The 24479-nt window shown below is 53.4% G+C and overlaps 4 protein-coding genes across 6 annotated transcripts in view; 1 reads left to right on the top strand and 3 right to left on the bottom strand.

The window, feature by feature from the left end:
* Positions 1 to 23218, top strand: part of Recql5 (RecQ like helicase 5) — a 40646-nt gene extending 17428 nt beyond the window's left edge. For both annotated transcript variants that reach the window (XM_057775690.1, XM_057775689.1), the window contains exons 8-19: positions 18662 to 18880; positions 19043 to 19142; positions 19783 to 19819; positions 19945 to 20003; positions 20089 to 20162; positions 20464 to 20557; positions 20834 to 20968; positions 21195 to 21670; positions 21845 to 21947; positions 22138 to 22359; positions 22544 to 22613; positions 22708 to 23218. In XM_057775690.1, the coding sequence (XP_057631673.1) occupies positions 18662 to 18880; positions 19043 to 19142; positions 19783 to 19819; positions 19945 to 20003; positions 20089 to 20162; positions 20464 to 20557; positions 20834 to 20968; positions 21195 to 21670; positions 21845 to 21947; positions 22138 to 22359; positions 22544 to 22613; positions 22708 to 22808 (1690 nt within the window). In that variant the 3' untranslated portion in view covers positions 22809 to 23218. The remainder of the gene's footprint in view (positions 1 to 18661; positions 18881 to 19042; positions 19143 to 19782; positions 19820 to 19944; positions 20004 to 20088; positions 20163 to 20463; positions 20558 to 20833; positions 20969 to 21194; positions 21671 to 21844; positions 21948 to 22137; positions 22360 to 22543; positions 22614 to 22707) is intronic.
* Smim6 (small integral membrane protein 6) lies at positions 2538 to 3636 on the bottom strand. Its single transcript, XM_057776656.1, has 2 exons — positions 3550 to 3636; positions 2538 to 2714 (listed from the first exon to the last, which is right to left on the bottom strand). Exons 1-2 carry the CDS (start codon positions 3634 to 3636, stop codon positions 2538 to 2540), a joined length of 264 nt encoding a protein of 87 aa, XP_057632639.1.
* Positions 9601 to 15915, bottom strand: Smim5 (small integral membrane protein 5). Of its 2 annotated transcripts, XM_057775691.1 has the most exons (4): positions 15594 to 15915; positions 11381 to 11538; positions 10520 to 10666; positions 9601 to 10151 (listed from the first exon to the last, which is right to left on the bottom strand). In XM_057775691.1, exons 3-4 carry the CDS (start codon positions 10644 to 10646, stop codon positions 10042 to 10044), a joined length of 237 nt encoding a protein of 78 aa, XP_057631674.1. In that variant the 5' UTR covers positions 10647 to 10666; positions 11381 to 11538; positions 15594 to 15915; the 3' UTR covers positions 9601 to 10041. The 2 variants fall into 2 exon arrangements, with proteins under 2 accessions (XP_057631674.1, XP_057631675.1); XM_057775692.1 differs by lacking the exon at positions 11381 to 11538.
* Positions 23219 to 23540: 322 nt separating the features above from the next.
* Positions 23541 to 24479, bottom strand: part of Myo15b (myosin XVB) — a 34813-nt gene continuing 33874 nt past the window's right edge. Inside the window, 4 exon segments of the mRNA XM_057773997.1 lie at positions 23541 to 23621; positions 23745 to 23885; positions 23986 to 24119; positions 24235 to 24368. Coding sequence (XP_057629980.1) covers positions 23541 to 23621; positions 23745 to 23885; positions 23986 to 24119; positions 24235 to 24368 — 490 coding nt within the window.

Below are 24479 nucleotides of genomic sequence, written 5' to 3'. Positions count from 1 at the left end.
AGGACACCAGCCAACTTATGTGGAACCTGCTTACCTATCGTGGCAATGGGACGGGAGCTATGGGCCAGCCATGGAAAGGGACTTAGCTGCTCAATGGCAACTCGTGACTGGGCATGTAGTCAGTAGAATCCTATGTAAACGATGCCCAAGAAGAGTCAGTCTGTGGAAAAATCCATTCCTTCATCTGTATGCAAATTGGAGCGCTGGTGGACTGCAGTGATTGCCTCAGACTTGAGTAAGCCAAGCCCCAGACAGGCCGTGGTCACAAAACTCATGATAGAAGCTACTGTCCTTGGGCTCCTTGACTATCACAGTGGATGTGCTTGTCTCATACATGGGTCCTAGTCTCTGGGGGAAGAGGGATGGCTGCTTTTGTGGTGTTCAGGATTGAACCCAGGAACTTGTGCATGTTATACGAGCCCTCTACCCGTGAGCTACTCTCCTAGCCCAGATACTGTCGTCTCGAAGCAGAGTGTTGCCACTTAAGCACGTGGTACTAGTGTCTACAAGATGTGTTTGGGCTCTCCTGAAAGTGGAGGGGGTGCGCTTATTTCGGTTTTACATTTGGATTCTCAGTCTCCCTCCTCACTGGTGAGTTGGTGTCACCGATTGAAGTATTTCCTTCTGGAAATGGCGTCTCTAATTTAGCCTCTGTGGCAGGATCACATGCAAAAAAGTGGCGGGTTGCTGTGCCAGGCCCACCGTTGGCTAAGGCCATACCACCAGAGCCCTTTGCTGCCCCTGGTTACATGAGCGTGCTAAATTCACCTCCTCAGGCTGTTTCCACGCTAGTTGTCAGTCTCCTCTGCTCCTCTGGGACTGCAGTGCTATGACCTGCCGGGCAGTGGGACAGGTCTACACGGACCACTTGCCTTTCTTCCTCCTGAGGCTTCTCTGTGCCTTGATAGGCCAGTTGGGAGTGTACATCTATCTGTGGGGCCAAGAGTTCCATGCCCACCCCACCAAAACCCCACAGTTCGGTCTCACACCTCCTATCTTGTTGGCTCCTGAGGTTCTGGATCTCAGGACTCCCAGGTCTCAGGTGGAGTAAACCTTGCTGGCGGAGCTGTCAGCCGCTGCTCTTTAGGAAGAGACCGCTTGCTGTGTGAACAGAATCTGGCATGGAGAAAGCTCCTTTCAACAGATGTTTGTTCCTTTTCTAATATTAGTTCTGGTTTGAGGCTGAAGTTGAGGTGTCTGCTCCCACCAGCCTCCCTTATGGCAGGCCCTGGTAGTGAGGGGTAAGACCGGTGGGGGGTGGGCTCAGCTGTGTGGGTACGCAGCTAAAGGAAGCAGTTGTAAGGTTGGGGTGTGTAGGGTGGGATATGGTGGCCAGGGCGGGGCCTCCAGTGGTTTTTATCTTGTCTCTGCCATGCAGCCATTTCTCAGAGCTGCAGCCGCAAAGCAGCGCGGCTCCCAGCGGGGCTTGAAATAGCAGTCTGGGCATTTTGGAGCGGAGAGGAGCTTTCCCTTTGTTCTGGGTAGAATTGTCTTGTGGGTCTCTGGACTATGGAGCTCGGCTGCTCAGCATCATCCAGGGGATCTGTCTGTGTGCTTCTTTGCCCTTTGCTTCTGCCAAGCCTTGTCTCATTGGGAAACACAATATTTAAAATTATATAATTGCTCATGAATGGGCTTTGAAGAAAAAGGTACATGTTGGCTTTGTTTTGTTTTTCTTTTTTAAAATTTTGTGTATGAGTGTTCTCCATGTGTGCCTAGTGCCCACAGAGACCAGAAGAGGGGCATTGGTTTCCCTGGAACTGGAGTTACAGATAATTGTGAGCCACCACATGGGTGGTGGGGATCGAACCCCTGTCCTCTGCAGGAGCTGCTGAACAATTAAGGTGTCCTTAACTGCTGAGCCAGCTCCCTAACCCTGTAAAGTGTTCTGAGAGTAACAGAGTCCCCATCTCTGGGGTCAGAGACAGGGAGCATTTGATAGACACAGGTTTAGGCTGAGATGTGAAAGACAAGGAAGCGCTATACAGGCCACGGAGGGTGACGTAGTAGCCCAGTCAGGGGGAATGCACGCAAAAGGCAGAGTTTAGGAACTGAAGTTACCTTGTGAACCTAGGGGCCAAAGCAGCTTGTAAGAGCGATTCTGTTGCCTACAGGGCAGACCCCTGAGGTCTTGCAGCCCTTACTGTGGTTTGATAGAGGGGCTAGAACCATGTCTGCATAGAAGATGAGCTCACGTTAGTGGATTTGAAAAGAAATTTTTACTTCATTTGATATTTTGTGTCCTTCTCTGTGAAGGACTTGTGAAATTGCCGCCTGGACAGGGACACTTATTAGAAGACCTTGTGAGCCTTTGCTGTTGTCTCCTAAGGTGGAACAGAGCCCTTCTCCATGCGCTCACCTGTTCAGCTGGTAGCCGGGTGTGCAAGCTGGAAATGGTATCAGACCAGCCTTCCCATCCCGCTAATGAACCAATCCCAAAGCCAGACCCAGTGGTTAGATTCTGAGCCCGAGGTACTGGAGGGCTCCCGCTGGTGTGGGCTGTCCCCTGCTGCCCTCTGAAGACTCCAGAAGTCACTTCAGTCCTCCTCACACGCAGTACTTTCTACACACCCGAACACAATGGCGAATATGAGGAAGAAGAGGAATGTAGCGATGAACAGGCCGATCACTATCAGGCCCCCCATGTCCCACGAGTTATTCCAGAATTCGTCATTCTGCGTGTCCTTGGGGATCACCATTTCGCCCGTGTAAATCTGGAAGAGGAGACAGAGGCCCTGAGTGCAGAGAGCTCAGAAAAACTGGATACATCTGGCTAGCCAACACTGAGGGCTCTCCCACTTGGAAGCTCTGGGGATGGCCTCGGGAATCTCTGGTTCATTTCTGACCAACTCAGTTATGAGCCAGGATGCCTCTCCCACCACTGAGGCCCTCCTAGCTAGAACCTAAAATGTACCTCTGTAGATCGTCCCCTATTTTTATTGTCCCATTTGCCAGGTGTTTGGGAGGCATTTTTAGAGACTGGTGTAGCATCCCCACTGGCATTGATGGCACACTTAAGTCTTAGTTCCTCAGAAGGCTGAATTCCTGCTTGAGCCCAAGAATTCCAGGCCAACAGGGAACAACAAAATCCTATCTTTAAAAAAAAAAAAAAAAGTGGAACTGGAGAGATGTCTGCTCAGAAGTCAGCAGTCAAGAACATTGGTCACTCTTGCAGAGGACCCAAATTCAGTTCCCAGCACCCATGTGACAGCTCACAATAGTATCCAGAATGCCAGTTCCAGGGCACCAAACACCGTTTTAGCTTCCGAGGGTACCAGGAATGCATGTGTGGACGTATATACACGTAGGAAGAACACACACACATGAATCTTTAAAAAGGGTGGTGGTGGTGGTAGATAGGAACAGAGGGTGATTGAGGCAGTGTCTGGAGACTGCTGGAAGCAGGAGGCCTAGGCATACCGGTGCCAGTAGGCTGCAGCCAGCTGAAAAGAGTATAGGGGGAAAAGAAACGTCATTACCTGGTTCTTCTGCTAATAGCCTGTGTCTTATGAGGGCAAAGGAAGGTCACGATTGTCCTTTGGGCCTTACACTCTGGGGTTCCTGGGTGGAAGCGGCTGCCAGGTGATCACAGCTATTCAGCAACTCAAAGAAATGACTGTTGGCAGCCCAGAGCATTGCCAAATGGCTCTGACCACACCTTGGCTGCTGCCACCAGAGCAAACAAAGGTGGGCTAGACTGGTTGCCTGGCAACTGCCACTCCCTCCCTCAGTTCTTCAGCAGTGTTCTGCCCTTTTGTGATGGCATCTCTTGGAGATGCTGGGGCACTTTGTAAGTTGTCCTTGAGAGAAGTCAGACTTGGGGGAGGGTGAAAGTATAGATTGTGTCTGTGCTACAGGTCACCTGTCCAGCTCGCCTGTGTGCACCAGGTGTTAGTTCTCCGTCTCAGTGACCTCTTGGAGCTCACTTGGGAAGGCCTTCTTTCCTGTGGTATGGGAGAATGGTTAGCCGCAGCTCTGGCTGGAGCCTCCCAGAACCATTTCTGGATGGGAGTGCTTGCCACCCTTAGTCTTTTTCTCTTGTGCCTGCCTTGGGCATGACCTCAGCTGTTTCATGTGGCTGGTCATCCTCCTACCCCTTGGTTAGAGAGAAAACTGGGAGGAAGGGATTGATCATACATGCCCTGCTTGAAACTTGATGGCCACTGTTGACTCCTTTAAAGCTTAGACGTGTGGACCTGGCTGTGCCAGGCTTTGCATCCCATCATAAGAGAGGCTGTTCCCTCCAGCGAGGCTCTTGTCGTAGCCCACAGGTCATCAATCCTGCTGTAGAGTTTTGAGAAATGCCCACGTACATCAGTTTCTAGAATCCCGGGTATTTGTTGTTCTAATCCTCTCAGGGCATCTCTTCAGATACAGCCTGGAGTGGTTGACAGGCGATGAGCAAACTCAGGAAAGCATTCTCGACTGACCCATGGCTCACCTGTTGCTTTCCACTTCCTCATGTAAAACTTGCTGACTTCATGGTTTGCCAAATGCACACAGCTGGCAGGCTGGTCTCTGGCACACCCTGGTACTTTATGAGCCTATCAGTGAAATCAGGTTCTTATCAAGAGTCAGTTGTTTGTTCCCAAACTGGTTTATAGCTGTTGTGCTTGCTCCTGTGACTGCAAAATTGAGTGTGACATCGTATAAACAAATGAAACAATGGTTGCCACAACTCCAGTCTTACAGACAGACGACAGACACACAGAGAGACTAAGCAACTCATTCAAGGCTGTGCAGTTGGAGTTTGAAGCCGGCTCTCAGGCCCTATACCTTAGAGCAGACAAAGTTGTTGTCTCTATTAATGCCTATGTGGCCACTTTGATATCATTCCATATTCCCATCAAAAGAAGCACAAACAACTAAACTTTGGGCATATTTTGTAAGACTCATAACATTAAAAATTTTAATACATTTTGTGTATGTGCATGTGTGTGTATCCCATGACGTGTGTGGAGTTTAGCAGACAACTTGTTGGAAATAGGTTAACTTGTGGCTTCCAGGGAACTGAATTCAGGTCCTCAGGTTTGGTGGCAAGTAACTTTACCCACTGAGCCATCTTGCTGGCCCCTCTGTAGTGACATTTTACGCTTGGTGTGTTCACACTCTTGTTCTAATGAAACCAGAACTACAAAGTAAGGCTAGAGCCGCGCTGGCTCACAGCCATCCTCAGAGACCAAGCCCCACCCAAGAGGTGTGCCAGTCTGTTCCCACCTCAGCTTCTGTAGGCTGGAGAACAGTTCAGAAGTCACAGTGCTTATTGCTCTTCCAGAAGACCTTGGTTCAGTGCCCAGCAGTCACATCAGGTGACCCTGACTGCCTGTGATCGTAGTTTCAGGAGATCCAACACCTTTTTCTGGCCTTCGAAGGCACCAAACATTCACACACATATATAGTAAATAAATCTTTAAAAAATACAAAAGAAGCCAGGCAGTGGTGGCACATACCTTTAATCCCAGCACTCAGGAGGCAGAGACAGGTAGATCTTTAAGTTTGAGGCCAGCCGAGTCTACAAAGTGAGTTCCAGGATAGCCAGGGCTACACAGAGAGACCCTGTTTCAAAAAACCAAAAACTAAAAACAAACCCCTGCTGGGCATGGTGACACATACCTTTAATTCTAGCTCTTGAGGGTTAGAGGCACGTGGGTCTTTTGAGTTTGAGACCTGCCTGGTCTACATAGTGAATACCAGGCTACCAGAAATATATAGTGAGACCCTGTCTCAAAACATCAGATATGTTGCTTTGTCTAGTTTTAGTTAATTAACTGTTGTATCCAAGTAGGTAGATCTGTTGTCTCAGTCGTTGTGAGGGAGATGAGAACAGGAGAGGGTGCTGCAGGCACAGTGGTCTGCGCCGAGGGTTCCTCTGTGAGGAAATGGCGGGAGTTGTAAAGACTTGAGCACTAGCTACTTTTCCAGAGGACCCAGGTTCGATTCCCAGCCCCACATGGTGGCTCGAAACCATCTGTAACCCCAGTTCCAGAGGGTCTGATGCCCTCTTCTGGGCTCCTCAGATAAGAGGCATGCATGTGGTACACTACATGCAGACAAACACATATACATATAAAAACAAATCCTTTTTTTTTCCTCCCCCCCACCCGAGACAGGGTTTCTCTGTAGCTTTGGAGCCTGTCTTGGAACTAGGTCTTGTAGAGGCTGGCCTCGAACTCACAAAGATCTCCCTGCCTCTGTCTCCCAAGTGCTGGGATTAAAGGCGTGTGCCACCACTGCCCAGCACAAACAAATCTTTAAAAAAAGAGAGTTAGGGACAGCATGCCCTGTCATGGAACAGGGTGCAAAGAGGAGGAAGACATTTTTAGAACAAAATTAATTTGTGCACATATCTTATGATATGAAATTTGTAGTACTCATTTGTGTCACAGTTCACAAAACTTGTGTGTGCTCTGCCAAGCGTTGCTGACGTGATTCTCACCTTGATTTTTAGTTTGTAACAAGGCCGAAAATTCAGGCAGTGAACCAGGCGGCTCCTCATCCTCCTGAGGGACTGAGATCAGACATTGGTAGAGCAGAAGCCATGTGGGAGGGAGGGCCATGAGGAAGCTGGTGAGGTCTGCGGTAGCCTCCGTGCACCACAATGGCTTGTTCTTGCCTGGCATAGGGCAGTTACATCAGTGGGACCTTCCCTAAGCTTGAAGTAGTCCGCCCTGTGCTGCTGCTGTGGTCGCCAGCTGCCTTCTGACAGCTCAGATCTGCAGTGACCATTTCTGTTTCTCACGCCTGCTTCCTCCCCAGTGAAGGTGGCCTAGGTCTGCCATCCCAGAGTGTGCCAGGCTGCAGTTGGTTAGCTTATAGGATGGACTGACCTAGCATGGGGTAGGAAGGTGCAAGCGAACTGGCTACTTAGGCTATGTCCAGGGTTGTCCATGGTACCTTCTACTCTGGAACTGAACTAGGTGTCCAGGATTGTTCGTGGTACCCTCAGCTAGACTAGGAACCAGAATCTTTTCTAGCAAAGAAGGGTCCTCAACCTTAGCCTTCCTACAGGAAGGCTATTCCTGATGCTAATGAAATCCTGCTTAAAGAAGATTCTGGGCCGGGCGGTGGTGGCGCACGCCTTTAATCCCAGCACTTGGGAGGCAGAGGCAGGCGGATCTCTGTGAGTTCGAGACCAGCCTGGTCTACAAGAGCTAGTTCCGGGACAGGCTCCAAAACCACAGAGAAACCCTGTCTCGAAAAACCAAAAAAAAAAAAAAAAAAAAAAAAAGAAGATTCTGGAAGGAACTGGGCTGCTGTTCCTGAACTGAGGGCTTCGAGGGACCTGCTGTGAGGTGCTCGAGTGAGAAATGCAGGTTCCCACTCTTTCACTCCCCCCGGGCTTCTCTTCAGAGAGCTGGCTGTGGGATTTCCACCCACTACACAGAAGCAATCTTGAGACAGAGTTTGGGTGTGGGTACGTGGATGTAGGGTTGGCTAATGGGATAATGGGGTCAACACCTCTGCCTTGTGTCCCAGAGGCCTCAAGCCGTAGGTGTGGTGAGCAGGGAGCTGGAGCCAGACAGGCTGGACCCAGAGCTGGCTTTGCCACATTTTAGCTGGTTGCACCGAGGCTGATCTCCGTCCTCTGTCAACCAGGATAATAAAGGACTGAAGCACCATGACGGTTAAGTGAATTTATCTGCAACAGAATGCTCAGGACAAAAGTGGGGTGTGGTGGGCCATGCCTGCAATCCCAGCACTCCAGAGGCAGAGGACAGCCTCGAGCTAGGTGCATACTGACTTCCAGCCAGAGCCACTTAGTGAGATTGTTTTAAAAAGAGAAGATTAAAAAAAAAAAAAGCCCCAAGCAAGTGAGGCACATTACATGTAATCCTCACACTTAAGAGGCTAAGGCGGGGGCACGGTGAATTGGAACCTAGCTTAAGACAACTTCTAGGTCTGGGTTGTGTTTCAGGGTCAGAGCACTTGCCTAGTGCAGTCTTCTGGGCTTCATTCCCAGCACCATTACATTGTTTATAAGATTTATGTGTTTATTATGTACACAGTGTTCTGTCTGCATGTATGCTTGCAGGCCAGAAGAGGGCACCAGATCTCATTACAGATGGTTGTGAGCCACCACGTGGTTGCTGGGAATTGAACTCAGGACCTCTGGAAGACCAGCCAGAGTGCTCTTAAACACTGAGCCTCCCCCATTAAAATTTTTTTAAAGGCAACACAGCATGGCCTAGCCCTCTGGATTTTAACTGTCTTTATTAGCATCATTCAGGTTTTCTTGTTTAGTATTTTTTGTTTTGTTTTTGATAAAGTTTTTTTTTGTTGTTCATTTGTTGTTGTTGTTTTTTAACAAACAGTGATTGGTGCTTTGCCTGCATGTATTTCTGTGTGAGGGTGTCAGATTCCCTGTACCTGGAGTAACAGACAGTAAGCTGCCAAGTAGATGCTGAGAATTGAACCCAGGTGCTCTTAACCAATGAGCCATCTCTCCAGCCCCGAGAAGGGGTCCCTGGCCAACCTGGAACTCACAGAGGTCCACCTGCTTCTGCCTCTCAGAGTGCTGGGATTAAAGACGTGTTTGACTCTGAATTCCAATTTTAGGGGCCGAGGACAGGTGGTTTCTTAGATTTCTTTTTCTTTGTTTGGAAACACCTCCTTTCTTGGTTTCAATAACCCAAACCTGTCAGACAAGTCTGTGGCTACCAGGTAGTCAAACCAGCTAGCAAGAATTCCTGTCGGCCTTCCTGCCTGTATGGCCTAGGCTGCCAGCTGGAGGTGGCAGGGGCTGACTTCCCTTACTGTGACCTGTTTTCAAGGCAGGCTGAACTCTGCTCCCAGGCAAGCAGAATGTGTGCTGCGCAGACTTAGGTAACAGAAGTGGGAGTAATTGGAGCCAGTCCTGGCCCTGTTCCACGTATGGAGACTTACGTGTCTGCCCCTCCGCACGTTTCGTGTTTCGGTTTGTAGCTGTGTGTCTAGAAGACAGTAACCCGCAGGGAGGGCGGCATGGCGGCATTTCAGCAGCACCCTCCTTTAACGTGGGTCCACTGTGCTCTGGGCTAGCCCATTCAGAGGGGCGAATAATGGCAGTTGGTAATTGCGGAGCTTCTGAAGCATGTCTAGCACTGGGCTAGACTTGGGCTGTCTGCTTTATACTCCTAGCATACCGCGGGAAGCAGGTGCCAAGGTTAGTCCATCTCACCAGAAGGAAGTCAGCTGAGGTTGTGAGCGCTCAGATGGGGACAGGGCCGAAGGGTTGGGGTACAAGTACAACAGCCTGAAGAAATATGGGAGGACCCAGTGACCTGAAGGTGCTAGTGTGGGGGTGCAGACAGCAGGAAATATTCGTGGCATTCCTGGACTCGGCACCTGTCCTAGGGCATCGGCCTCCATCACTCAACAGAGTGGGACTCTGGAAGCAGCCCTGTTAGAAGCAGTGTTGCCAGTGGCCCTGCACTGGTCCCGCGTGTGGCATTGATGTCTCTGTGGCCTTCCTTCCTGTGTGATTTCCCAGCCTTCGTGGGCACACCAAGGGCAGTAGCCTGGAAAGAAAACCAGTTATTGGCTGTGCCCCTAGAGCTCTGACGCTGTCCTGATGCAGAGCCACCTGCGCATAAATATACATAGCCAAACACCTCGTAAACACATAACCAAAAAAGCTTTACTTGGAAGTAAGCAAATTTCAGCTAGAATACTGACTTGTTCCCTCCCCTTCAGACGGAGGCTTGGAGTTTAGTAAATTGCACAAAGTCCCTGATCAGTTTACTTCTCTTTGGCATAAATCAGCAGAGCCCAAGGGCCAGCCTCCCCACAACCATGAGCTGTTCAAAATATGGGGCTCCTCAAAAGTACAGCAGAAGCCCTCAGCGTTTTCTTGGGCTTTCGAAACAGTTGACTCCTCTAAGCGCTGGTGTCCATCGGCAGGTTGAGCAACACTTGTTTCCTTGATAAGTCTCCAGGTGTCTACCCTGTCTGTCACCTGGACAGTGCCAGAACTCAGTGCCAGAAGTGGCCAGGATGATAGTCTGTGTCACAGTTTGGGAAGGCTTCTGTCCAGCTTCTCCTGGGTCATCACACTGCTGTCCTTCATCTGGGTTTTACGGGTTGCACGAGGATCTTCCTGCGTCTCCTGTCGGGGCAGCAGCAGCGCACACAGCAGCAGCTGCAGGCCAGCAGCATCAGCAGCAGGACCGTGGCTAAAGGGAGAGGATGGTCCAGGGCTGAAGAGCTAGGGGAGGAAGGGATGCCCACCCTCCCTCCAAAGGACCTGCCCCCCACCCCCCAGTCTGGAGCAGTGGTCACAAAGACCAGAGTGGCTGACAGGGTCCTGTCTGTCTCTTGCTCCACTGCCCGAGCCTGACTCCTTTCAGCTCGTGGTTGATACCCGGTGGTAGCCAGTTCCCAGCACTGCCTAGCAACTCCCTTAGCTTTTCCTGGGACATCGCTTTCCCTACTTCCCAACCTTCCAGCCAGCACCATGGCTCGGTCTCCCAATTATCAGGAAGAGCCCATAGGACACTGAGGGGACAGGGCTAAAGGACCAGAGGCCAGGTGCCCCACTTGCCTGTGAAAAGAAGGATGATAGAGAAGGCCACCAGCTCCACGGGGTCAGCCTGGGGCAGTCCTTGCAGCTTCAGCAGCAGTCTCTCGCCCACAGAGCGAATCTCCTCCTTAAAGTCTGTGGCTGCCATGTTGCTAGGGCGCCTGTGTTCTGTAACACAGACAGAGCACCGTAGAGTCCCTGTGGAACTGCTCAGGAGCTGGGAGGTAGCTCCAGGGAAGCAGCCTCTCCCACCATAGCCTGCAGAACAGGTTTGTCGGTCTCAGCCCTGCACTGCTGGTGGATCCCAGGCAGAGGGAGACAGGCAGTCGGGGAACTCTGATCATGGTAGGGTAGCCCTCAGCCCACACTTGTGACAGATGTGACAGCTTGTGACAGATGTGACCCAGAGAGCCTTTGAGAGGCCACCAGATGGCCGCAGCCGATGACGGTTCACCTGCCCATTCATATGGGGCTCGGCTCTTGCATTCCTTTATCTTGAGACACAAATAGCAGGTTTGACTGGAGCTCCCCGGCCAGCCTCTGGGTCACTCAGCATTTTGGTACCTCCCCAAGATGGCCTTAGGGTGGCAAGACAGGCCTCAGGATTCTGTGTGGGAGGGGAATCAGGAACGGGTTTATAGGGACTGTAGCTGGACCAGCTATAGGCAAAAACTGAGGGAGGGGTTGTCCCTTGAAGGATATGATGCTGAGTCCCCGAGGACTCACTCTCCTCTGCTACCAAGCCACTTTCTTCACTCTTCTTGTCAGGTGAGGGAGAAGGGGTCACACAGTATTCCCTAGGGCTATCATTCAGATGGGAACAGAGTTCTAGGACTAGGTCAGCCAGCTCTTCCCCTCCTCGAGTGCTGGGCCTGTTCTTACCAGAGAAGGCCTGACTGGAGTCAGGCTGGCCACGGCTTCCAGAGAGGGCCTGGACAAAGCTCTCAGCTGAGTTCCTTGGTGGAGCCTTTGAGCTTCAGCTCTTGTGAGTGAGAAGGAACCGGGACAGTCTTGTGCCAAAGCATCCAAACTGGTTCTTCCTGAGGGTTGGGGGTAGGGGAACAGGAGCTTGTGTCTTTGTTGATTGCCATGTTGGCCCTGGTCTCAACCGGGCAGGTCCCCTCCACTGTGGTCTGTGAGACTGGTCACTTCCAGCATTCCTGCCTACACACAGCAGGCCTAAACTCCCTTGAAGGTCATGGGACAGGGTCATCCTACAAACAGGCTCTCTGCCCTTGTGCTGCGCAGTCTCTGCCTGAGTCTCTGAGAATGAGAGGTCCTGGCTGTCCTCAGCTGCCCATCGTAGAAGGCCAAGCCCTGCCTGGCTGCCCTTCTTCCCCTAAAAGTTCTTCAGGACCTGGATCACAGCTGCCAGCTGCTGGATTTCCTCTCTGTGAAGCATGTTGTGCCTTCTCTGAGTTTGTTGTCATTTTTGTGCTCCTGGGGAATGGGCGCCAGGGCAAGTCCTGTACCACAGAGCTGCATCCCCAGCCTGTGGCGCCTTCTCTAACCTCATACGCCCTTTATAGAAATTTTTTTTTTTTTTTTTTTTTGCTTGCTTTTCGAGACAAGGTTTCTTTGTGTAGCAGCCCTGGCTGTTCTGGAACTCTCTGTAGACCAGGCTGGCCTCAAACTCAGAGATCCTCCTGCCTCCACCTCCCAAGATGGGATTAAAGGCATCCATCACCATCTCGCTATTTACCCCTCCCCCTCTTGTGCAGATGGACAGGCTCTTTATCTCTGTGTTGTTGAGTTGAGAGGCCTTTGGGAGGGGCCTAGCTGCGGGAACTTTCTCTGGGTGGCAACTGACAGGGCCAGGGAAGTCAAGGATGGACCCAGCCCATGCACCACCTACTGCCCATGCACTGTTTATGGAGGCCCATTTCAGCTGAGCCCCTGAGTCACGGACCATACGAACCAGGCCATAGCTCTTTAGAAACCCGTGAGCTGTGCACACTCAATACCACCTCTTATGAGCCGGGGGCATTAATTTTATCAGTTCCTCACCACCACAGTGGGGCACTCCAGGCTTTTTGAGAATTGCACGTTATCTGTCACTAAATGAGTAGATCTGTGTGTCCTGCTGATGTGAACATGAGAACATTCCTTCTGGTCAGGCCAAAGGCGCTGCAGCTAGGGCGTGCTTGCAAAAGCCACCCATCCGCTCTCCTGTCCGGGATCCCTGCAGCGTTCCCACCCCACAGAAGTGGTGTGCATATGGTTCAGAACCCGGGCTGCTGCCTCTCACTCTCCCTCTTCATCTGTGTTTGGGCTGGCTTGTTCAGCCTGGCTGGCACTGTGCCCACATTGCCTCACGAGCCCAATGGAGACACTCCTTAAAAGCAGAAGCGGGCAGGAGGCTGGTGATCAGGAGAGCTTTCTGTGTACCACACCCAAAGACCTAGAGAGAGACTCAGGGGTTAGGGGGGATGAGGCACCTGCTTGGCAGGGTTGGCAGGGTTGGGACCCTAGGTCTAGCTGGAAGGTCTCAATGTCCAGTTTCCAGTGGTTCAGGGTCGGACCTGCTGCGCAGGGAGGTCAGAATTTGTTGGTCTAAAGTTCCAGCTAGCAGAGTTACTCCCAGCTTCTCTCTCCTTCTCCCACTCTTCCCTGCACTTTGCTTGGCTTGCGAAGTTGGAGAACTGCATACTCCCGCCCGCTACAGCTGAGCTCTGCTCTGCTAGAACACCTTGTGTGGACAGCCACGTAGCTATGCCAAGGCCTTCCATAGGCAGCCTCCTGGAAACTAGGTGGGACCTGTCCACCATGCCATGGGGCTGCCTGCCAGGTCTTGCCTTTTACCAGCAGAAGTGGGGCTGCTGGGTATGGCTCTCTGCCCTCAAAGGGCCGAAGAGGAACTCTTTGCTTGGCAGTTGATAATTTTGTTATTTTAAGCTCTGACCAACAGAACAAGCACATGACGGGGGGGGGGGGGTAAAGGGGTCTTGTTCTCCAGAGAGGAAAGAGGCACATTCCGGCAGCTCCCCAGGCGTCTTCCCAGTGGGCTATTTAAAGCAGAGCCAACAGATGCCTGGTGCCCAATATAACCAATGGTTATTAGGTGACCTTGTTCCCCAGCTGTGGTCAGGGGGAGTGGGAGCCCTGGGGCTGGCCCTGTTGACTAGATAACCTAACCCCCTAAGTTAACAGAGCAGAGCTACTGGTAATTGTGTGTTTCCTGGACTTTCTCTCCCAGGTTTACCCACTTCTTTCTCAACCGTATGTTTCAATCAAGAACATGGGGACTAGAGAGTCTCTTAATGCCATCTTCAGTAGAGGAAGTGGTGGCTGCCCCTGGGTCCACCTGTTGCCCAGGCTGCCTGCATAGCACTTGGAATCTTTGGAGGATGCTCCCAGCTGGGTTACAGGCAATGGTCAGGGAGAGCTAGCACAGCAGAAGGAAACTGGCCGGGCTGGGGGACTGAGTAGCATTCCTTGTATGACGGGTGGCTTTGCGGTTCTTGCTGTAGGGTGAAGCGGCTGTCCTGTAGGCAGACAACTGCGGCTTGGCTGGGCCCGCAGTGTCTCCACTTCCTCATTGCAGACCTGATAGTTAGCCCCGGCTGCCACGTGCGCAGGGCCGGCAGTGTGTCTGTGCCTGGTAAGCAGGGTCATTTGTCACTGATGGCTCGCAGCCCCAAAGGGCATCTTGCTGTACCCTGTCGTTTTGTCATGGTGGGTCCTGCAGCATATCGTCGTGTTTGAGAAGCATCCTGAATGAGGTATAACCAGAGAGAGATCTGAGGGTTCCAGCGGCCTAACCAGCAGGGCGGAGATGTCCACTGTGTGCCATGCTGAGTGTCTGAGCGACTCCATCTCTGTGGGGCTTCAGTTTGAAATCAGAAATAGGTGGTCCTGCTGCCTTGGCCCCCGAGCTTCCCAGAACAAGGGGTGGCCGGTAGAACAGGGGGAGCTCTGGTGCCCAGTAGAAATTAAGCAAGCTCCTCAATCTGCATTCGTAAGTCTGGGCTTCCCTTTTGAATCAGGGACTAGAGAAGCTAGGGTTTTGTGGGTGCCAGTCACCCTCCTGCCTCTGGGGTCCAGTGGCTAACAGCTCACTTCCATGCCCCCTTCACCTTTCCTGATGTGCTGTCCCCATTGTGACTTTAGTCCCCTCCGTGCTCCACTTCTCACTAGTACCATGGGAGTTAGGTTCCCAGCCCTGTGCAGGCCAAAGCCCACTCCCTCTGCTGAGCCAAGAAACTGGGCCTTCTCCTTGCCTTCCAAACCTGGATGATGTTTTTCTTTCTTACTGGATAACAGCTTGTTTGCTTTGGAAGGAACATCTCTGGGGGACTTGAACCCTGGTGTGAGGACAGAAGGCAGGAGGGGTGAGCAGCTTCCCTGCCCAGGAAGGCTGTGCTTGTGCTGTCCAAAGAATGAACCAAAGAACGTCCCAGGGTCGCCATTCCAGTGGTGTGGCATGGAGTAGAATCCTGGGGTCATCCCCAGCCTCATCCGTGCAGTCACCATCTCCCCTCAGCCATGGGTTTAGAATCAGGTATGCATGTCTCATATTCGGTTTTCAGAGATCATGGCCAAAGGAGGACTCAGGGGATCCCCGGAACCTAAGTGGGTACAGAGACTCCTCCCTGGGCTAATCCTGAGCCGGAAATGTAACAATGAGCAGGTCAGAGCCCCAGAAGACGAGGAAGCTGCTGCTCTCATCTGGACCCCAAGTAGACAGTTCTGCTCCAGGTTCATCTTGGTCCTGGGGCTAGGCAACCTTGTCCTGAGCCTTGAGAAACAGGGAGAGCTCAGCCCTAGTCCTTGGGCAAATGGAAGCTCAGTGGGTATGTAGACCCTATTTTAAGCTCACTGAATAGAAAAGACTTAATGTGTCAAGTCAGCAGGCCCCTAGTTCCCTGCTATACACAGTAAGTGGCAAGACATCCCCTTCTCTAGTGCTCTGACCCAGAGGAAGAAAGAGCTCAGGTATATACAGGAGGTGACTTAGTTCCCAGTAGGACAGTGGCCCAATGTATCCCCCAAAATGTTCCTCTCTGAGTTCATGGTAAGTTGTGGAAGATACGAGACTCTGACTGCCCATTCCCTCCTCTTCTGCACCCTGTTACCTCTGGCCTGTGTCACTTACCTGGGAGCTCAGATATTGGGGAGCCAAGAAGAGGTACCCAAGAAGAGAGCCGTTATGTGCGTCCTCTCAGTCCTTTGCTGCCACCTTTGCCGGCTTCAGCAGCGCTGCCGCTTTCCTGTCCCGGCTTCTCACTCAGGCACCTCTTACAGGAGCTCTTGGCTGCTGACAGCCAGCCGTTGTCCAGCTTCTGCTTTTTTGTTGTTGGTTGCCCTGGAGATCTAGGTGTCATATTACCATTGTGAGGCGGAGCCAGAGGAGCCCTCCCCTGAGGGCTCCATACTTCACACCTAGTACCTTCCCTGCCCAGGAGGTCCACTCTACTCTCAGGATCTGTCCAAATGGCTCCCTCACTTACTCCTCCCCTGCTCTGTCCTGCCCCGCCCGCCCGAGGGCTGGGCTAATAAGTGGTTGGCTGTGGTTCCCTGTGGAAATAACCCCAGGGGGCTCAGTCTGAGGTTGCTGGGGGAAGAGAAGGGAGTACCTCCCTCTTGAGCACCCCACCACCCTTTGTATGACCTTTTTGGCTTGTGTTCCTGACCACCCCAGTCTGTCTCTTGGGCCACTCCCTAGCTGCTCCCTCTGGCCTCTCCCAGTAAGAAAAACAGAAGCTATGGGGCCACCCAAGCAAGCCAGCAAGCTTTGCACTCGCCCTCTGGTGGGGCACTTCTGCCACTCGGTACCCAGAGGCATCTTGCTGGAAATCTGAGGATCCTAAACACCTTAAAAGTAGCCTGCTTGTTTTGATGAAAGGCCTAACAGAAAGGACAGTGGGACAGTATTGGTCTCATTCTGCCTAGCTGGCTCCACACACTCCCAGCCCTGTTCTCCAGCAGCTAGACCCATTAATGTTTGACACTGTCTTGCACCCAGCAGACCAGGCTGCAGGGGAGAAACTGACCTCAGCCCTGCAGTCAATGGAGGCCTTTGAATCTGAGCACAGAACCCCAGTGAGTCAGAGCTGGGAGGCAGGGTGTCAGCAACCGTATGGCCACAGCACCAGAGACAGGACAGGCCACCTCTGTACAGCAGCAGTCTTGAGCAGAGGGAAGGAACGGCCGCCATATATTCAGTGCTAGTGGAGCTGCAGGAGCGCCCAGTGGCTGCCTCTGCTGGCTCCTTCCTGCTGCTTTTGTCACTTGGCTTCGGGGACCCTGCTGCTTCTTATTTTTATTTTTTTAAAGATTTATTTATTATGTGTACAGTGTACTGCCTGCATGTATGCCTGCAGTCCAGAAGAGGACACCAGACCTCATTACAGATGGTTGTGAGCCACCATGTGGTTGCTGGGAATTGAACTCGAAACCTCTGGAAGAGCAGTCTTAACTTCTGAGCCATCTCTCCAGCCCCCAAGGGACCCTGCTTCTTTAGGGGCTTGTGTTCCAACTGGCTGCTCTCTGGGGTCAGATCCCCAGACAGTACTCAAACTAAGATGAACTCTGTTAGAGGCAATTTTTGCCAGCTCTTCTTGTCTTTAGACTGGGCACTCAGACAGCCCTGCCTCTGGTGTCTTTCTCTCTGCTTCCTCAACCTTGTACCACACTCCTAGAAGTAGACTGTCTGGTAAGGACCCTAGAACAGTGGCCGGCCACTCCCAGGGCCTCAGCCTGGGGTCAGAAAACAGACCGAGCTTCTTGAGCCAGGCAGAGTGGTTATCCCAAGGGGAACATCTGGGAGTAGGTGAGAAGGGACGCTCTAGTGAGGCTGTGTCTCCCTGACTGGCTGGGTTCAACAGTGACTAGGCATGATAGCCGCTCTCAGAACTGCTGTCTCTAGGACAGTGGTTCTCAACCTTCTGAGGGTTCTGAGACCCTTTAATACTTGTGGTGACCCCAACCATAAAATTGTTTTCATTGCTGCTTCATAACTGCAATGTTGCCACTTTCATGAATCAAAATGTAAATATCTGTTTCTGATGGTCTTAGGTGACCCCTCTGAAAAGATCACTGAAGCCCCAAAGGGATTGAGACCCATGGGTTGAGAACTGCCACTCTAGGAGCCGTGCCAGGGGCAGCTCTTGGCCTGGAGCAAAGGGGCTCATGGTAGGGGGCCAGGGGGAGCTAGAGATCTCTAAGGAAAGATCAAGATGTGCTCATGCCTGCGATCCCAGGACTGGGGAATCTGAAGCGTGTATTCAAGGCCACCCTGAGCTATAGTGAGACCCCAGCTTAAGAAACAACAACAACAGAAAAACACCAGTGTGGTTGCACACACCTTTAATACTAGCACTTGGGAGGCAGAGGCAGACAGATCTCTGTGAGTTTGGAGCCCCCAGTCTACATAGTGAGTCCTGGGCAAGTCTTGGCTACATAGTGAGACCCTGCCTCTAAATAACGGAAGAAAAAGAGCCAAGCAGACAGAGCACTTGGATGGGATGGCCCTTTCCTGCCCTTCCCTCCTGTCCCTCAGTGAGGACTATCCCTGTAGAGCATGCAGCAGTGCTCACAGCCTGTGAGACCACCCCACCATGTCCCGCTGTGCCACTGCACCCCCAGCAGCGTAAGTGGAGAGGCCCTGGGATTCAAGGGTGAAATGTTTTCTCACTGACATAGTCTTGGTGGCAGAGCCAGTATCTGTGCCAGAGCCTCAGCTCACCAGGGCATTCCAGCACTGCGGGGAGAGGGAAGAGCAGGGTCCCAGAGCTCACAGAACAGAATAAGGTTCACATCCTGACCCCCAGTCACCCAGTGCATGACTATAGGAAGGCTGCTTTATTTCACTGGCCCAACTCTGCAAACGGGCAGCCCCAGGTGATGCTCCACAAGCCCCTGTAAATAAAAGGGTACAGAACAGGGACTGGAGAGATGGCTCAGAGGTTAAGAGCATATACTGTATTTGCAGAGGACCCTGGTTCAGTTCTCAGCACCCCCTGCCCTGCAGGCTCACAACCCATCTGGAACAAGCCCTGACCTCAGGCCCTAGGGGTCACTGATACACATAGAACAAATCTAGGAAGGGCTTTGAAAGGTACGAAGCATCAAGAGTGGTACTAGATAGTGAATTAGAGTTTGGAGACTGGGCGGACATCATTGCCTGCTTCAGCCCCACCCCATTGGCACTGCTCACTGTAGGTGCCGCCATGCTGCCATTGCTAAGTACTTTGGGGATGCGCCTCCTGCCTGCGCCAAAGGCTGTGACCACTGCCAGAGTCCTGCAGCTGTAAGGGAGAAGCTTGATGCCCTGGAGCGCAGCAGCAGCTGGAGCAAGACCTGCATCAGACCCCTCCAGGGGGACGACTTCGACCCTGAGCTGTATGAGGGAGGCCGCAGAGGCTACGGGGGCTTCAGCAGGTGAGGACAGTGAAATGCATCCGCTGGTCCTAGCCAGGCCAAGGTCACCCTCTGCAGCGTGGTGTGGTACTCTTCCTGAGGCCTGGGCTTTAATGCTGTGCCAGAAGATCGGGGAAGAGCAGAGCCCCGACCCTTTCTGCTCACACCTTGCCTGTCCTCTAGGTATGATGAAGGTTCTGGAGGGAGCGGTGATGAGGGCAGAGATGAGGCCCACAAGCGGCAATGGAATCTTTTCTATCAGAAACAGATGAGCCTGCGCAAGGTAAAGGTGGCAGAGACCGTGACAGGGCTCAGTGGCTCTATTAGTTTCCAGTGCTGTGACCAAAACCAAGTTGGGAAGCAAGGGGTTTATTTGGCTGACACTTTCCCCATCACCGTCCAGCATCAGGGGAAGTCAGGGCAGGAGCTCGGGTCAGGATCCTGGAGGTAGAACGGAAGCAGGGACCGTGGAAGAGTGCCACTCACTTGCTCAGCTTGTACAGCCCAGGACCACTGGCCCGGGAATAGCAAAACCCATAGTAATCTGGGCTGTCCCATATCAAGTAAAAAAATGCCTCCCCAGACCAGTCTGCTAGAGGCCATTCCTCAATTGAGGGTCCCTCTTCCAGATGACTCTAGTTTCTGTCAAGTAAACAAACAAACAAAAAAAAAAACCTAAGCCACCATGGTGGCTCATGGCTTTGATCCTAGCACTTGGGAGGAAGAGGCAGGCGGATCTGAGACAAGACCAGGGACGGCATAGTGAACCCTGTCTCCAAAGTATCCTTCCTACCCCCTAAAGAATAACCAGCACACAGTGGTCCATGCAAGGCCCTGGATGGTCCCCTGTTCGCCACCTCAGTAGGAGCTGCCCTGCAGCAGGGCAGGCTGTCTCATGGTCCCTCATGCTGTCTGTCTTCCAGGGCAAAGAGCCCAAGATAGAAGAATTCACACCCCCAGGTTGGTACAGAAATGCCCCCAGGGGCTTGGGTGCTGTGTCTGGTTGTGAACAGTGGGTGGCTCAGTGAGGGTCGGGGGCTCCAGAGAGCTGGTCAAGTGGAAAGCCCTTTCTGCCCTTTCCTCAGATGAAGACTGTCCCCTGAGAGAGGCTTCAAGCAGGAAGATCCCTAAGCTCACAGTGAAGGTACGAGAAGGATGCCTCCTCACTTGCTTTCAGGGCCCCTCCCTGACCCTGAGGGTGGGTGACCAAGACCTCACTCTCCTCATAGGCTCGTGAGCACTGCCTGCGACTTCTGGAGGAGGCGCTGAGCAGTAATCACCAGGCCGCAGGGTCCCCTGACGGGTGAGTGTCCAAGAGCTCCAGGGGGAGGACCAAGGCTTGTTCCTTCAGAGAATGCCTCTCCGCAGATTGTGATCCACCCCACTCCGTGGCTCCCAGTTCCTGCAGCCTTACCAGAGACTGCCAAAGGCCACCGAAGGGCAGTGAGCCGAGGGGTACTTAGAGAAGCCTGCTCAGAATCCACATGCTCATCCTCACCAGGCCCTGAGGCTAGCCCATGGTCTCTGAAGAGAAACCAAAAACAGGAGGACCGCAGGAGAGGACTCAGGCCTGCCTGTTGTCTTGCTCTCGTTCCTTCCCACAGAGCTGACCTGCGGGCCAAGGCTGTGGAGCTGGAGTATGGGACATTCCGAAACGCCAAGATGGTCAACCTGTACAAGGCCAGCGTTCTGAAGAAGGTAGGCTTGGGCCAAGGAGGCCAGCAGGCAGTGCATGCTCGTAGTCTGAGGACAGGACAAGGCCGCCTCTCCTGTTCAGAAGCCACCTGCCAGCCACTGGCCTGGAGCCCCTGACAGCCGTGAAGCTCCTGGGCTACCTGGAGGTGTTGTGGCCTTCCCAGTGGGAGCTGCACTTCCCTAGCATCCACTCTACTTAATGCACAGCAGGGGTTGGGGTGTCTGGACCGGGGCTAAGCAGTAGCTTGTGGGAGCCTTGATCTCCTTGCCTGTCTTTAGGTGGCTGAAATCCACAAGGCCTCCAAGGATGGTTGTCTCTATGACATGGAAGGTGGCATCAAGAGCTGCAGTGCTGGGGCTGAGCCTGCGGAGCCCAGTGACTACGACATACCGCCAGCCTCCCATGTCTACTCGGTGAGCAGCGTCCAGGTTCCCAGGGAGGCTCCATTTCTGCTTCGCCCTCCATGCCCGACCCAGATGTCAGGAAGGCCAGAGAGCATCTCTGTATTTGTCTGTCGGTCGTGGCCTCTTCTCCCATCAGCCTAACTCCCACCTGAGTCCTGTTCAGCTCTCTCTTCCCACATTCGTGGGGAAGGTCTGGGTCCTGAGCCTTCTGACTTCTTCCTCTTTCTGCTCACAGCTCAAACCCAAGAGAGTAGGAGCTGGCTTCCCCAAAGGCTCCTGCCCATTCCAGACAGCCACAGAACTGTTGGGGAAGTCTCAGATCCAGAAGCAAGCCTCTGAGGCTGTGCTGGAAGGTGAACAGGATCCCCCAGGCTGGGACTGTGATCTTCAAGATGAAGACAGGAACGAGCCCCTCCCTGGGTACCAAGGAGAAGCTCCTGGAAGTAGTGCTAACTGTGGGGAGCCCTCGCCCGAGAAGAGGACAAAAGGCAGTGCCAAGGCTAGAGCCAGCAAGAAACAGCAGCTCCTAGCTGCAGCGGCCCTCAAGGATTCCCAGAACATCACCCGATTCTTCTGTCAAAGAACAGAAAGCCCGCCTTTACCTGCTTCAGTCCCTTCCTGTGGGGGTGTGCCAGAGGACTGCGCAGAAGCTGGAGCCCAGGGGCATTTGAATACTCTAGGACAGACTGAGTGTCCCAGGGAGGGACCAAGGTAAGAGTTCCGTGTCCGGGAACCCTCATTCTGTGGCAGCTATGGCAGCATCTGACCCCTTTGTTGCCTGGGCATCTGAAGCGTACAGCTCATTCACGGTGGGCCCTACTGGGCTGCCTGGATCGAGAGTGCAGCCAGACCCAGACCTCTGATGCTGCTCTTCCCTCCGGCCAGCCCCTGCTCACTCCGAGACCAGAACTTCCCTGAAGGTCAGCCTAGTCCTCTGAAGGAAACTCAGGCAAGCAAGCGGCCCAGACCCCAGCAGGTACTGGAGGAGGTGCGTGGTGAGGAGAGCCGCCTGGGCCAAGGGTTAGGGTCAAGGAATATCGCTTCTCACGCCCTAGCAGCAGGTGGGATGGGCTGGGGGAAGGCTCCTGGTGCTGAGGTGCAGGCTTCCTTCCAGAAGGGAGGTAGAGCCTATAAAGGGGAGCCTCAAAGTGATCTGTCCATGCTGTGACCCTATCCAGGAGAGCTCAGAGAGGACTCAAAAGAAGCTTTGCCCCTCAACACAGTCCTCCGTCTTGGCGGAGGCCAAGAGCAGTGCCCTGGCCAATGACAGCAGCACCGAGAATGAAGTGGCTCGAGAGCCCTGCCCGCTCTCAGCTCCTGGCATCTCCGTGAAGGAGGCTGCCGCTGTTGTGGTCAAGTACCTGACCCCCTTCTATAAGGAGGGCAGGTTCATGTCCAAGGTAGGGTGCGTGGGCCTGGAGGATGTGGGTCAAGGCAGGGGTTGGGGGTGGCCAGGAATGTGCACCCTGAATGAGGTAGGGCAGAAAAGGCCATTGAGCCAAGGCCAGCTTCTGCCCACTCTGGCTCTGCCTTGCCCTTGGCAGTGATGGCTCCAGGGCTATGTCCTCCTACCTTTCCTTCTAGGACTTGTTTAAAGGCTTTGCCCGCCACCTCTCACATTTTCTGGCTCAGAAGGCCTCTCCTGGAAAGAGTGGTGAGTGCCGACCCAGCCAGGGCCAGAAGGCATGGTGGGGTGGACGATGCTGCCAGGTCCTTACCTTCTCTCTGTCCTGTCCTGCTATCTGCAGTGAGGGAGGAGGCCCAGACCCTCATCAAGCAGTTTTTCCATGATCGGGCCCGGTGTGAGAGTGAAGCTGACTGGTGCGGCCTCTGTGCCCCACAAAGATGACCTGGCCTCTGCTGACTGAACAGGGTCGGCAGGCCCGTGCCAGAGGCACCAACTTTCTCAGGGTCCTCCTCCTCGCCCCTCCCCCCAACCAAACCACACTGTAGAGATGTCACTAGACACGCAGTGGAAGGTCAGAGGTGAGCCCATAGTCCTTTCTCTCTGCCTGCTTCTCCTGGCCTTCGTGGCTAGGGCCCCACATTAGATGGTTCGGATGGAACGGCTGCTGCCAAAGAAAAACAGTGACCTTCCCGTCTTTGTTTCAAGTCCTCTGCCAGGGCGAGGCCATTTTCTCCCCTGAGTGCCTGCCCTCTTACTTGAGATACCAGGCTCCAGGCCCTGCCCGTCTGCTGCTCAGGAAGGCCAGACCCAACTGACATGTTTGCAAGAATAAGAAGAATAAAGTCTGCCTGAGATACACGCTCATGTCCACACACAGTCGTTTTATTTGTGCTGAAGCTGCTTCATCCAGGCCCGGTGCTGGCCCTAGAGCTGAGTGGGCATTTTCCCCAGGCAGGACGTCAGACGCCCAGGCCAAGTTCCTACAACCCCAGCTCTGGGTTCAGTGCACCTCGGAGGGCATGTGTCTGCTCGCTTCCCCAGTTGATGTCGCTGTGGCAACCCCTGCCTCATGACCCTCACTTGGGGTTGTGCTGCAGGAAATTTCAGGGCAGGGGCAGGCAGCGAAGATGAGCGAGAACAACCCAACATCCAAGGCAGACTGCTCAGGGAGACTCAGCCAAGGCCTGGCCACTGCGTGGAGGACATGCTGCCCTCCTCCATCAGGAAGACAATGGTGTGCTTCAGCTCCTGGGCCTGCCAGGCAAAGATGGGTCAGTACTCTTCCCCACCACCTCTGCCCACACTGCTCAACAGAGACCAGTAGCCACTGTGGCTGAGGAAGCATTTCCTGGGGACTGCAGAAGTCTCGCCCCTCACCTGGGGCAGCTCCAGCCAGATGGTCTTGGGGTTATCAGCGGAGCCATAGTTGAGTTCCAGGCCAGGGACCCCATCGTCCTGCAGTGGGCTGAGCAGGTGGAGCCGCTGCAGGTCTTTCAAGGGGATGGAGCAGCAGGGTTTCTGGGGTAGCAGATACAGCAGAGATTGGCGCTGGGGCGGCAGTGCATGTATGAGATTGACTCGGGATCTGAACCAACACGAGAACGGGAGCTCTACCTACCTGGGAGCTGGGGTCCATGAGGACAAGATGGTGGCGGTTGAGCCCCAGGAGGACAGGTCCAGGAAGAGCAAGCTTGCTCACTCTCAGGACCATATACACAGTGTAGCCAAAGAGGGGCAGCTGGGCCGTGGTCTCTGTGGGTAGAGGGACAGGACGAGAGTCCTGGCTACAGATCTTCCCCAGGGCAAATGAGGGGTGACTGGGCATAGAGGCCTCCGCACGCCCAGCTGTCCCTTCACATGAACCTACCGATGAAGTCCGTCTGTGCGCTCAGCGAGCTGCAGCCTTGCATCTGCTTCAGCTCCTGGCTCACTAAGCTCTTGATGCTGGCTGTGTTCACCTGCCATTGCAGTGGCTTGGGGATGTAAGCCAGCAGCTCTTGCCTAGTGGGCACAGCCGGGGTCACTTGGGCCTGTGACCATGGACCACCTGGTGCAGGGTGGTGCATGTGCCACATAACCGAACTGGCACCTACTATGGATAAGGACCCCAGG

This window comes from Chionomys nivalis, chromosome 7 (genome assembly GCF_950005125.1).
Source record: "Chionomys nivalis chromosome 7, mChiNiv1.1, whole genome shotgun sequence".
Classification (NCBI taxonomy): Eukaryota; Metazoa; Chordata; class Mammalia; order Rodentia; family Cricetidae; genus Chionomys; species Chionomys nivalis.
The sequence above is the reverse complement of the archived record's forward strand: the minus strand, read 5'-3'. Positions and strand labels throughout refer to the sequence as shown.